The following is a 13,841-nucleotide window of genomic DNA, read 5'->3' on the forward strand; positions in this document are numbered from 1 at the left end:
ACACACAAACCACCCCAAAACACCCCAAAAACACACAAAACACCCCAAAACATCCCACAAACACACCAAAACACTCCAAACACACCTAAACACTCTAAACACAACCAAAACACACTAAACACTCCAAAACACACCTAAAATCTAAAACACTCCAAAACACCCTAAAAACACCCAAAACCAACTCATAATATCCCAAAACACCCCAAACACACCAAAACACCCAAAACACAAAACACACACTAAAACCACACAAAACACACAAAACACACCAAAACACAAACACACCAAACACCTCAAACACCAAAACACACAAAACACACCAAAACACTCAAAACACTCAAACCCACACACCAAACACACCCAAAACACCCAAAACACCCAAAACACACCAAACACCAAACACACCAAAACACCCCAAAACACTCAAAACCACACTATAACACCCCAAAACACACCAAAATGCCCAAAACACACAAAATACTCCAAAACACACCAAAACACTCCAAAACACACCAAAACACTCCAAACACACCAAAACACCCAAAACACACCAAAACACACCCCAAAACACACCAAAACACCCCAAAACACACAATAACACACCAAAAACACCCAAAAACACCCAAAAACACCCAAAAAACACACTATAACACCCCAAAACACCTCAAAACACCCAAACATACCTACAAGAGCAGCCCCACACAGCCCCCCAGCGTATACCCAGCCCCAGAGCACATCCTCCTCCTTCTTCTCCACGAAAAGGACCAATTCGTGAAGTAACAAGGGTCCTGCAAATCCTAAAATATCCCCAGCCAGTCGTAGGATCCCTAAGGCGTAGAACTGGGGCCCTAGCACTCTGTGAAGGACCCAGAGGAAGGATGTGGTGGTGGTGGTCGCTGTGGTGGTGGATGTGGTGGCTGTGGGGTGCAGTGGTTGTGCAGTTAAGATGTTCCACTGTACCTGGTGAGTGAGTGGGTGAAGTGGTTAGTGGGGTGGGAGGGAGGGAGGGAGAGAGAGAGAGAGAGGGAGGGAGAGAGAGAGAGAGAGAGAGAGAGAGAGAGAGAGATTTGGTTTGATTTTTTTCTCATCTCTCTCTCTATTTGTTTCTCTCTCTCTCTCTCTCTCTCTCTCTCTCTCTCTCTCTCTCTCTCTCTCTCTCTCTCTCTCTCTCTCTCTCTCTCTCTCTCTCTCATTAATTTTTTCTCAACTCTCTCTCTCTCTCTCTCTCTCTCTCTCTCTCTCTCTCTCACATTAATTTTTTCTCAATTTTTGCTCTCTCTCTCTCTCTCTCTCTCTCTCTCTCACACACACACACACTAATACAACCCAACTCTCTCTCTCTCTCTCTAACTATCTTTCACCAACACATCCCCCTATCTCCCTCACCACCACCACCACCACCACCACCCCAATCACCTTATGAGCCAGAAGGTCAGTGCGCAAGGTCAGTGGAAGGTCGTGGAGGTCATCGGCAGAGGTCAATAGGCCCCGTGACCCCTTCCTCATGAGGGGGTTGACCCAATGTAAGGTCAAACGAGATAGAAAGTTGACCTGTTCCTCTGCCACGCCCAAATGGTAGGGGTCAGCTGCCTCATGGAACCTGTGGGGGGGGTGGGGGTTGACAGGGGGTTAGTGGTGGCCGAAGGGGTGGTAGATTAAAGACACGCACACACATACGTACATGCACTCAAAAATGCACGCAAACATCTTTAAATGCACTCAAACATCTTAAAATGCACTCAAAAGACAGTCTAACATCATCATATGCACTCAAAACACACTCAAACATCTTCAAATGCACTCAAAACACACCTTAACATCTTCTAATGGACTCAAAACACTCAAACATCTTCAAAAGTACTCAAAACACACTCTAATACCTTCAAATGCACTCAAAACACACTCAAACTTCTTTAAATACACTCAAAACACACTCAACACTCTCTAGAATACTCAAACACTCAAAACACACCCAAACACACAAAAAACACTCCCAAAAACACACCCAAACACTCAAAACACACCCCAAAATACACACACACACAAACACACCCCAAAAAACACCAAAAACACCCCCAAAAACACCAAACACACCACAAAAACACCCACAAAACATAAAACACCAAACACACCACAAAAACACCCCAAAAACACTCAAAACACACCCAAAATACACACACACACAAACACACTCAAAAAACCCCCAAAAACACACCACAAAAACACACAGACACACACGCACACCCACACAAACACACCCAACACACCCAAAACACCCACACACACACACACACCCGCTGTAGTCATGATAAGATGTTTCCATGAGTGGCGTGGTCTCTGTAGCCTCTCTGTGCAGCTCCTGGTACTGTGACACCCCAACACTGCCTTGTGGGAAGAGCGTCAGGAGGTACCCCACCTGATGCAGTTAGGAGATGTCATTAGTTTACATTATAGTGTTTTGGGTATGTTTTGAGGGTTTTGGGTGTTTTAGGTGTATTTTGAGGGGTTTGAGGGATGTTTTTGAGGTGTTTTAAAATGTGTTTTATTTATCCCATAAATGATACAAAAATAGGGTGTGTTTGGGGGGTTTTGAGGGGTTTGAGGGACATTTTTGGGGTGTTTTGAAAATGTGTGTTTTACCCTATAAATGATAAATAAAAAAAATGGGGTGTGTTTTGAGGGGTTTGAGGGACATTTTTGGGGTGTTTTGAAAATGTGTGTTTTACCCTATAAATGATAAATAAAAAAAATGGGGTGTGTTTTGGGGTGTTTTGAGGGGTTTGAGGGACATTTTTGGGGTGTTTTGAAAATGTGTGTTTTACCCTATAAATGATAAATAAAAAATGGGGTGTGTTTGGGGTGTTTTGAGGGTTTGAGGGACATTTTTGGGGTGTTTTGAAAATGCGTTTTATTTACTGAGAATCATCGCGGACACATATCATCGGTCTACGAGATGTGATGAGTGAAATGGTGTGTGTACGTGCGTAGTAGTAGGCAGTGAAATACGAATACGCGGAGAGATATGTACATTTTTTTAGACATGTTATTGAAATACTGTCAAAATTTGTCTATGAACATTCACTCCCACGCCACATGTACATATCTCTGTTTTTTTATCATTTATAGGGTAAAACACACATTTTCAAAACACTCCAAAAATGTCCCTCAAACCCCTCAAAACACCATAAAACACACCCTATTTTTTTTTATCATTTATGGAGTAAATAAAACACATTTTCAAAACACCCCAAAAATGTCCCTCAAACCCTTCAAAATACACCTAAAACACCCAAAACCCCTCAAAACATACCCAAAATACCCAAAACACCCCAAAAACAGACACCACACACCCCACAAACACCCATTTCAACCCACCACATCCCCAAAACACACCCAAACACCCCAAAAACACCCAAAAAATCACTTATTTCAACACACCCCAAAACACCTCATTTCACACCAAAACACACCAAAACACATCCAAAACATCTCAAAACACACCACAACTCCACACACACCCTAAAACACCTCAAAAAACACACCACATCTCCACATACACACCCAAAATACCCCAAAAATACCCAAAACACCCCAAAATACACTCAAACACCCCAAAACACACCAAAAACATACAAAACACCCCAAAATACACTCACACCCCCAAAACACCCCAAAACACACCAAAAATACAAAACACTCAAAAACAATCAAACACACCCCAAAACATCCCAAAATACACTCAAACACCCCAAAACACACCAAAACATACAAAACACTCAAAAACAATCAAACACACCTAATACATCCCCAAACACCCAAAACACTCAAACACACCCCAAAAACACCCTAACACATCCCAAAACACCCCAAAAACACCAAAACACACCCAAAACACCACAAAACACCCAAAAACCCCCTTAAACTATCCCTAACACCCCATAAACCACAAAACACCCCTAAAACTTACTTGAACCACCAAACTAGAGAGTGCGACACCCCTCCAGACATTGAGAGCCTGTGGGGGCATGGTGGGGGTGTCGGCGGGGCAGTACCAAGCAGTGCGGGCAAGGTTGGCAGTCACTAGAAAGGTAGGCAACCATGCAAGGACCACAGCAGCAGGTCCTCTTGTTCCGAGGCTGAGGCGAGTCTTGAGTGACGCGAGGTAGCTAAGATGTACCAGCCAGGTTATTATCTGTGAGAGAGAGAGAGAGAGAGAGAGAGAGAGAGAGAGAGAGAGAGAGAGAGAGAGAGAGAGAGAGAGACTCAAAAAACATTCAAAACATCAAAAAATGCATTCAAACACACTCAAACATCCCATGACACTCAAACACAAACACACCCAAAACACACTCAAACACTCAAAATCCCCCAAACACACTCAAAACACTGCAAAACACACTCAAACACTCAAAACACCCCCAAACACACTCAAAACACTGCAAACACACTCAAACACTCAAAACACTGCAAAACACACTCAAACACTCAAAACATCCATAAAAACACTCAAAACACTCCCTAATACACTTAAAACACCCCTAAACACACTGAAAACATTGCAAAACACCCAAAACACTTAAAACACAGCATAACCACCCCAAAACACACTCAAAACACCCCAAAACACATCAATATCATCCCAAAATGCACTCAAAACACACCAAAATACCACAAAACAACCCCAAAACACCCCCAAAAACCCACCTGAACACCTCCAAGCAGGGCATCCACCCAGAACACACCCCCATGCCCCACACACACCACCAGGACAGGCTGCAGCAGTGCCAGGAGGGCCATAACGCCTCCTGCCCACATTCTGCCGCTGATCACCGCCACCTGCCATCTTCTCCGAACCACCCATTCCGACTGCCTCCCTGTGTAGTATGCAGAGACGACAGCCAGCAGGGAGTAAGCAGGGACGGCGATCAGGGCCTTCTGAAAGCACAGCCCGAAATTCAGGTCCGCAGAGTCCCAGGGAGTGAAGGAATTGAGACTTCCGCAGAAGGACGTCAGGTTAAATGGCACATCCTGGGTCTCTCTTGGGTTCATTTTGCTGAGTTTTTGGGTGGTTTAAGGTGTTTTTGGGTGGTTTAGGGTGTTTTTGGGGTGTTTTTGGGTGGTTTAAGGTGTTTTTGGGTGTTTTGGGTGGTTTAGGGTGTTTTTGGGTGGTTTAGGGTGTTTTTGGGGTGTTTTAGGGTGTTTTGGGTGTTTTGGGTGTTTAAGTGTTTTGTGTTTTGGGGTGTTAGGTGTTTTGGAGTGTTTTGTGTGTTTTTAGTTTGGGTGTTTTTGTGGTATTTTGGGGTGTTTTAGAGTGTTTTGGTGTTTTGGGTGTTTTGGGTGGTTTAAGTGTTTTTGGGTGTTTATGGGTGTTTTGGGTGGTTTAAGGTGTTTTGGGTGGTTTAGGGTGTTTGGGTGGGGTGTTTTAGGGTGTTTTGGGGTGTTTGGGGTGGTTTAAGTGTTTTGAGTGTTTAAGTGTTTTCAGGTATATTTGTGGTGTTATAGTGTTTTTGGGTGTTTTTTGGGTGGTTTTGAATGTTTTTGTGTGTTTTGAGTGTTTTCAGTGTTTTAAGAGTGTTTCAAGCGTGCTTTTGGATGCTTTTGAGTGTTTTTGGGTGGTTTAGGGTGTTTTTGGGGTGTTTAAGGGTGGTTTTGTGGTATATTTGGGGTGTTATAGAGTGTTTTTGTGTGTTTTTAAGGTGTTTTGGGTGGTTTTGAATATTTTGTGTGTTTTCAGTGTTTTAAGTATTTCAGGAGTGTTTTAGGTGTGTTTTGATGTTTTGAGTGTTTTGGTGCTTTAGGGTGTTTTGAGGTGGTTTTGTTTTGGGTGTTTGAGTGGTTTGTGTATATATTTGGGGTGTAATAAGTGTTTGTGTGTTTTAAGGTGTTTTGGGTGGTTTGAATATTTTGTGTGTTTGAGTGTTTTGAGTATTTCAAAGCGTGTTTTGGTGCTTTTGGGTGCTTTGGTGTTTTGAGGTGTTTTAGGGTGTTTTTGGGTGTTTATGTGTGGTTTGGGGTGTTTAAGGGTGATTTTGTATTTGAGTGTTATAGAGTGTTTTGTGTGTTTTAAGGTGTTTTGGGTGGTTTTGAATATTTTGTGTGTTTTCAGTGTTTTAAGAGTATTTCAGGAGTGTTTAAAGCGTGTTTTTGGTGATTTTGGGTGCTTCAGGGTGTTTTGAGGTGTTTTAGGGTGGTTCTGAAGAGTTTTAGGGTGTTTAAGGAGTGTTTTGAGATTTAAGTGTGTTTTGGGGTGTTTTGAGATGTTTATGTGTTTTTGGGTGGTTTGAGGTGTTTTACGTGTTTTGAGGTGTTTTAGGGTGTTATATGAGTGTTATAAGATGTTTAATGAGTGTTTTGAGGTGTTTTGGGATATTTAAAGGTGTTTTTGGGGATGTTTGAGGTGTTTTGGGTGTTTTTGAGTGTTTTTAGAGTGTTTGGGTGTGTTTTGTTGTGGTTCATGAATGTTAAAGGTGTTTGTTAGGTGTGTTTTGGGTGTATTTGAGGTGTTTAAGGGTGTTTTTGTGTAGAAGAGAGAGAGAGAGAGAGAGAGAGAGATTGTTTTTATTTTTTTTACATTTCTCTCTCATTCATTTCGTGTGTGTGTGTGTGTGTGTGTGTGTGTGTGTTGTGTTCATGAATGTTTTGTATGGCTTCTTCCTCCTCCTCCTTCTTCTTCTTCTTCTTCTTCTTCTTCTTCTTCTCCTTCTTCTTCTTCTTCCTCTTCTTCTTCTTCTTCTTCTTCCTTCCTCCTCCTTCTCCTCTTCTTACGTTCTTAAGAGTTCCATTTCAACCTGCAAAGGGGAGCGTGAAAATTGATCTCTCTCTCTCTCTCTCTCTCGTGAAACTCTAAACCTTTGCCATAAGATGTGGTCAGAGAGAGAGAGAGAGAGAGAGAGAGAGAGAGAGAGAGAGAGAGAGAGAGAGAGAGAGAGAGAGAATATATATGTACCTTTCTTTTTCTCTCATTATTTCTCTCTCACTTTCTTTAATTGTGTGTGTGTGTGTGTGTGTGTGTGTGCTACCACACACACACACACACACTACTACTACTACCACCACCACTACTACTACTACTACTATTACCACACTACCACACCATGCACATCACCACCACACCACTCACCACACACTCAGACAGTCGGACACTCACCTCCAGTCACCAGTCACTCACCACTCACCATCACACGACAATTACTCACTACTCTCCCGCACTCACTGACCTACTACTACTACTACTATTACTACTACTACTACTATCCCTAACTCTTACAGCCAAAAAGTACTTCGTATATTTTTCTAACTTATTTTTTGTTGTTGTTATTTATATTCTCCATTTCTTTTATTTTCTTATTTTTTCTTATCATCAGCTGAGAATCATTTGTTTACACTATCCTCAACGCTGATTGGTTCTCCCAGCGGTGTCCTCCAGGCCAGCCAATCAGAGCTCGTGTTCATCAGCCAATAGGAAACTCGGATTTAAGCGGGGAATTTGAATGATCTGTTTGGCTGTCGACTTTTTTTTTTTTTTTTCTTTATCTCCTTTCGTTCTCTCTCTCTCTCTCTCTCTCTCTCTCTCTCTCTCTCTCTCTCTCTCTCTCTCTCTTTTAGTATCGACACGTACCCATTATCATATCGAGTCTCTCTCTCTCTCTCTTAATGTATCGACACGTACCATTATCATATCGAGAGAGAGAGAGAGAGAGAGAGAGAGAGAGAGAGATGTAAAGGCTGATATTGCACGCATAACATTAACATTATCAATAGTCGCGTCAGCAGTAGTAGTAGTAGAAGTAGTAGTCGTGGCAATAGTAATAGTAATAGCAGCTGCGGTTTTGGTGGTGGTGGTGGTGGTGGTGGTGACATAACACATAACAAATACATAATACCAGCTAAAAACACACCCAAAATAACCAAAATAAAGAAAAAAAGCACAAAAACACAATAAAACACATCAAAACACACGAAAATATAGAAAAACAACATAAATATACACACCCACCACAAATCTCGACAATTTAACACGGATTTATCGAAGTTGGCGCCAAAATCTCCGTAACGTAACCTCGACACTGCGGGTTGGTGGCTTGGCATAACAGGTGGGCGTGGCTGGCTTAAAAACACGGTAATTATCTCAAAATAACGAATAACACTACATTTTAAGTTCTTGGGAGTGTTGAAAAGTGTTGAGGTAGTGTTGGGTTAGGTTAGGTTAGGTTAAACACGTGTGCTGTCTCGGTGGTGTTTCGTGTGTGTGTATCTTGGTGGTGTTGGGTTAATGGGGTTAGGATTTCGTGTTAGGGTCAATGTTAGGAAGTTAGGTTAGGTTTGGGTAATATAGAATAGGATATCTCTTTTTCCCTCCATCCCATCCCATCCTCCGTCCCCGTCCTCCCCGTGTCCCAGCTAGCTTAGGGGAACTGTGAGGAATCTGGGGTTTAGTGTGGGGGAGGGGGTATGAGGGGATATGGCGATCAGGGAAAAATAAATTAAAAGTCTAAGGACAAAATAACCGGTTTTTTTAAGGAGAAATTTGGAAAACGTCAAAATTCTTAAGTCTGGGGTGCGCAGACCTCCCTAAACTGTCCTAACCTTACCTAACCTAACCTAACCTAACCTAAACTAACCTAACCTTATCTAACCTAACCTAACCTAACCTAACCTTACTTAACCTAACATAACCTTATCCAACCTAACCTTATCTAATCTAACCTAACCTAACCTTACCTTACCTTATCTAACCTTACCTAACCTAACCTAAACTGTCCTAACTTAACCTAACCTAACCTAACCTTACCCCAAAAAATTGTAAATGTAAAAATTCTTCGTTATTTTCCACTCTAATTGTCCTAACCTAACCACCCCCAGACCCCTTTAAGCTAACCTAACCTAACAGCCCCAGACCCCCCTAAGCTAACCTAACCTAATCTAACAGTCCCCCGGTCCCCCGTAAGCTATCCTAACCTAACCTAACAGCCCCTGGACCCCCATAAGCTATCCTAACCTAACTTAACAGCCCCTCGGACCCCCGTAAGCTATCCTAACCTAACCTAACAGCCCCCCAGTCCCCCGTAAGCTATCCTAACCTAACAGCCCCCAAACCCCTCTAAGCTAACCTAACCTAATCTAACAGCCCCCAAACCCCTAAGCTATCCTAACCTAACCTAACAGCCCCTGGACGCCCTCTAAGCTATCCTAACCTAACCTAACAGCTCTTGGACGCCCCCTAAGCTATCCTAACCTAACCTAACAGCCCCCCGGACCCTCGTAAGATATCCTAACCTAACCTAACCTAACAGCCCCCTAGTCCCCCATAAGCGACCCTAACCTAACCTAACAGCCCCTGGACGCCCCCTAAGCTATCCTAACAGCCCCCCGGACCCCCATAAACTATCCTAACCTAACCTAACCTTACCTAAACTGCAAATTTACCCAGGTTAGGATAGGTTTGAGTGTTAGGGTGAATATTTTGAAGTTAGGTGAGTTTAGGTGGTTTAAAGACATGCCTTTATTGTGGCTAACTACCAAACGGGGACTGTCTTTTAAGTGGACCTGTTTCCTTTCAATTGTTGTCGTTGTTCTAAGCCAGTTTGTGTTTCTCTAAAGGATGAGTGATGTAAGATTGTGAATTTATTATTTTTATTTAGGCACAGTGTTAAAAAGTTTGCCCCTCCTTCGTTTGCTGTGTTTGGTGTGTTTTTTGCTGTGTTACTGTGAGTTTGGTGTATTTTTGCTGTGTTATTTTGAGTTTGGTGTATTTTTCCTGTGTTACTGCAAGTTTGCTGTGTTTCTGCTGTGTTATTGTGAGTTTGGTGTATTTTTGCTGTGTTATTTTGAGTTTGGTGTGTTTTTGCTGTGTTACTGCAAGTTTGGTGTGTTTCTGCTGTGTTATTGTGAGTTTGGTGTGTTTTTGCTGTGTTACTGTGAGTTTGGTGTGTTTCTGCTGTGTTACTGTGAGTTTGGTGTATTTTTGCTGTGTTATTTTGAGTTTGGTGTGTTTTTGCTGTGTTACTGCAAGTTTGGTGTGTTTCTGCTGTGTTATTGTGAGTTTGGTGTGTTTTTGCTGTGTTACTGTGAGTTTGGTGTATTTTTGCTGTGTTATTTTGAGTTTGGTGTATTTTTCCTGTGTTACTGCAAGTTTGCTGTGTTTCTGCTGTGTTATTGTGAGTTTGGTGTGTTTTTGCTGTGTTACTGTGAGTTTGGTGTATTTTTGCTGTGTTATTTTGAGTTTGGTATGTTTTTGCTGTGTTTTTGCTGTGTTACTGTGAGTTTGGTGTATTTTTGCTATGTTATTTTGAGTTTGGTGTGTTTTTGCTGTGTTACTGTGAGTTTGGTGTGTTTTTGCTGTGTTACTAGGAGTTTGGTGTATTTTTGCTGTGTTGTTTTGAGTTTGGTGTGTTTTTGCTGTGTTATTCCGAGTTTAGTGTGTTTTTGCTGTGTTTTTGCTGTGTTACTGTGAGTTTGGTGTATTTTTGCTATGTTATTTTGAGTTTGGTGTGTTTTTGCTGTGTTACTGTGAGTTTGGTGTAATTTTGCTATGTTATTGTGAGTTTGGTGTGTTTTTGCTGTGTTACTGAGAGTTTGGTGTGTTTTTGCTGTGTTACTGTGAGTTTACTGTGTTTTTGCTGTGTTACTGCGAGTTTGGTGTGTTTTTGCTGTGTTACTAGGAGTTTGTTGTGTTTTTGCTGTGTTACTAGGAGTTTGTTGTGTTTTTGCTGTGTTACTAGGAGTTTGTTGTGTTTTTGCTGTGTTACTAGGAGTTTGTTGTGTTTTTGCTGTGTTATTTTGAGTTTGGTGTGTTTTTGCTGTGTTATTCCGAGTTTAGTGTGTTTTTGCCATGTTTTTCCGAGTTTAGTGTGTTTATGCTGTGTTACTGCGAGTTTGGTGTGTTTTGCTGTGTTATTCCGAGTTTAGTGTGTTTTTGCTGTGTTACTAGGAGTTTGTTGTGTTTTTGCTGTGTTATTCCGAGTTTAGTGTGTTTTTGCTGTGTTTTTCCGAGTTTAGTGTGTCTTTGCTGTGTTATTCCGAGTTTGTTGTGTTTTTGCTGTGTTAGTGTGACGATGGCTGGTTGTGTTGGTGTTTGCATATTAAGTTAGAGTAGAAGGTGAGTGTTAGGGCTGTGTTAGGTTAGGTTAGGTTAGGTTAAAGCATGTATGTTGTGTTACTGATACACACACACATACACTCAAACACACACACACACACACACACTACCCGACCCCGACCCCCACCCACCCCTCACACTTAACACTATACCCCATACATTGACACATACCCCATAACACTAATCCCCTCCATCGCCCCACAGGCAATGTCGGGTGGTGTGTGTCCGTTCAGCCTGACGTGGGGCCTGGTGTACCACGCGGCGCTGACGGTGGTGCTGCTGGTGGTGGCTGGAGCACAGGGGGTCATTCTGGACATCTACATTCTGGCGTTCGACAAGAAAACATCTTTAAATTATTTTTGGCTCCTTCCGGATTTCCTGATGGTGTTTCCCTTCGTGGCGGCGATGTATGGGGGCTACAGGAGGAACAAGGAGATGAAGCGACACCATAGCAACACCACACAACACCACCAACTCCACCAGCACACCCCAGTCCATGAACGCATCTTTGGGGTACGAGCAGAGCCTGTTTACGTGTGGGTTCTCTACACTGCTCTGATGGTCGCCAAGATTTGTGTCATTTTCCGCTCCGAGATACCGAATATGATCAGCACCGATGCGTTTCTAAGCCCACAGTTGCTCAAAGTTACGATTTCCCTCACCGCTCTTGTGTTTGGGCTTTTAGTGGAGGGGCAGAGCACATGGGGTTCCGCAGGGCCTTTACAGGAAGACGTGAAGGCTAGAGAGGCATATATACGTGCCCTATCCCACGGAACAGCTTTAGAAACCCTGGACACTGTAGCATTTCTCCCTCTTGAATCCAGAGTGAGTCAAGCTTAGTTCTCCCTCTCTCTCTTGAGCAACTGATACTTTCTCTAGCTTGCATCAACTTATTCCTCCCAGCTTTGGCTCTGGTTAAGCTTTCACACTCGGATTACGGCCTTGGTAAGCTGAACCGCATCTTACCGCCAATATACAAGCTCACACACCTCTGGCTGACCAACATCTCCTTCATGGTCATTAGAATCTACCTCTGGGCTGGTCTGTCCGCCTCCGTCTCTCCATTCTTAGTCAAAAACATTTATCACATCTTTGCTGTCTTGCGAGAGGTTTGGGGGGAGTTTAGAGGCATGTGGGGAGGCAAGGGGGGTGTGCAGGGGGTGAGGATGTGTCTGTGGGGGTGCTGCTGTCCCCAGAGGAGGTATGGGATGAAGGGGCAAGCTGTGGCGCTGAGAAATGTAAGGGGTAGCGTGGACTCAGAGGAAGTGGTGGCAGGTGGTGGAGGGGAGCGCTTTGAAGAGATTGATTTGAGGCAGTGTGATAGGGTATAGAAAGAGTGAGAGAGCTGTGTTTGCTGTTTTCATTGCTGTGTTATGCTGTTTGGTACAAGATTAGAGTGAGAGAGAGAGAGAGAGAGAGAATGTTTGCTGTTGTAGATGCTGTTTGGTACAAGATTAGAGAGAGAGAGAGATGTTTGCTGTTGTAAATGCGGTTTCCATTCTTATTTGGCACAAGAGAGAGAGAGAGAATAGGGCTGTGTTTGCTGTTTATATTTGCTGTGGTGTTTATGCTTTGGTGTTTGGTATCAAGCAGAGAGAGAGAGAGAGAGCTGTTATCATTGTCTTTCGTATGTCAATTAGGCGAGTCATATTTGATCTGAAGGCTGTGGGACTGTTACATTAGGTAAGGTTAGGCTAGGCTAGGCTAGGTTCGAGTCTGTCTCCTCCTGTGTCGGTCCGAGTGATGTCCTGGAGTGTGTGGTTTCCAGATCTTGAAGTAAAGCATAGTCTGTCCTTCTAACGAGTGTGCAGATCAACAGAAAACGAGCCTTCACACATTTAATGCCATAAATAAACAGAAAAGCTTAGTCTGTCCTTATAATGAGTGTAGATGAACAGAAAACGAGCATTCATACAGAGTCAATGCTGTGAATAAGCTAGAGTGTGTTTTGAATCCAGGAGATGCATTGGTGTTGTAGTGTTTGTGATTGGCTAGGTTAAGTTAGGTTAGGTCAGGCTAAGGGCGAGTCAGGCTGGTTTAAGTTGGGTCAGGTTAGGTCAGGTCAAAGTCATGTTAGATTAGGTTACTATCAAAATACCTTAAACTTTCATTGCCAATAGTAGTTAGGTCAGGTTGGGTCAGGCTGCTGTGGTCCTTCATTGGCAATACTAGTTAGGTCAGGTTGGGTCAGGTTAGGTTAGGTTACTGTCAAAATACGTTAAACTTTCATTTCCAATACTAGTTAGGTCAGGTTGGGTCAGGTTAGGTCAGGTCAAAGTCATGTTAGATTAGGTTACTATCAAAATACCTTAAACTTTCATTGTCAATACTAGTTAGGTCAGGTTGGGTCAGGTTGGGTCAGGCTGCTGTGGTCCTTCATTGGCAATACTAGTTAGGTCAGGTTGGGTCAGGTTAGGTTAGGTTACTGTCAAAATACCTTAAACCTTCATTGCCAATACTAGTTAGGTCAGGTTGGGTCAGGTTGGGTCAGGCTGCTGTGGTCCTTCATTGGCAATACTAGTTAGGTCAGGTTGGGTCAGGTCAGGTTAGGTTACTATCAAAATACCTTAAACTTTCATTTCCAATACTAGTTAGGTCAGGTTAGGTTAGGTTACTGTCAAAATACCTTAAACTTTCATTGCCAATAGTAGTTAGGTCAGGTTGGGTCAGGTTAGGTCAGGTTACTATCAAAATACCTTAAACCTTCATTTCCAATACTAGTTAGGTCAGGTTAGGTCAGGTT

General features: G+C 42.8%; 2 protein-coding genes and 1 long non-coding RNA gene across 3 annotated transcripts in view; 1 reads left to right on the forward strand and 2 right to left on the reverse strand.

Annotated features, from left to right (window-relative positions):
* Positions 1-5,153, reverse strand: part of LOC123501355 (ATP-binding cassette sub-family C member 10-like) — a 30,287-nt gene extending 25,134 nt beyond the window's left edge. The window contains 5 exon segments of the mRNA XM_045250154.1: positions 684-960; positions 1,417-1,600; positions 2,295-2,416; positions 3,968-4,192; positions 4,705-5,153. Of these exon segments, the coding sequence (XP_045106089.1) occupies positions 684-960; positions 1,417-1,600; positions 2,295-2,416; positions 3,968-4,192; positions 4,705-5,049 (1,153 nt within the window). The 5' untranslated portion in view covers positions 5,050-5,153.
* A 1,547-nt stretch (positions 5,154-6,700) lies between these two features.
* LOC123502009 lies at positions 6,701-7,283 on the reverse strand. Its single transcript, XR_006673766.1, has 2 exons — positions 7,148-7,283; positions 6,701-6,788 (listed from the first exon to the last, which is right to left on the reverse strand). It is a non-coding gene; the product is annotated as an uncharacterized LOC123502009 (long non-coding RNA).
* Positions 7,284-8,018: 735 nt separating this feature from the next.
* LOC123502002 lies at positions 8,019-13,527 on the forward strand. Its single transcript, XM_045251156.1, is given in 3 exon segments — positions 8,019-8,119; positions 11,303-11,912; positions 11,915-13,527. Coding segments are annotated over 2 exon segments (1,122 nt in total). The 5' UTR covers positions 8,019-8,119; positions 11,303-11,305; the 3' UTR covers positions 12,430-13,527.
* Positions 13,528-13,841: the final 314 nt, after the last annotated feature.

Source organism: Portunus trituberculatus, chromosome 2 (assembly GCF_017591435.1).
Source record: "Portunus trituberculatus isolate SZX2019 chromosome 2, ASM1759143v1, whole genome shotgun sequence".
NCBI lineage: Eukaryota > Metazoa > Arthropoda > Malacostraca > Decapoda > Portunidae > Portunus > Portunus trituberculatus.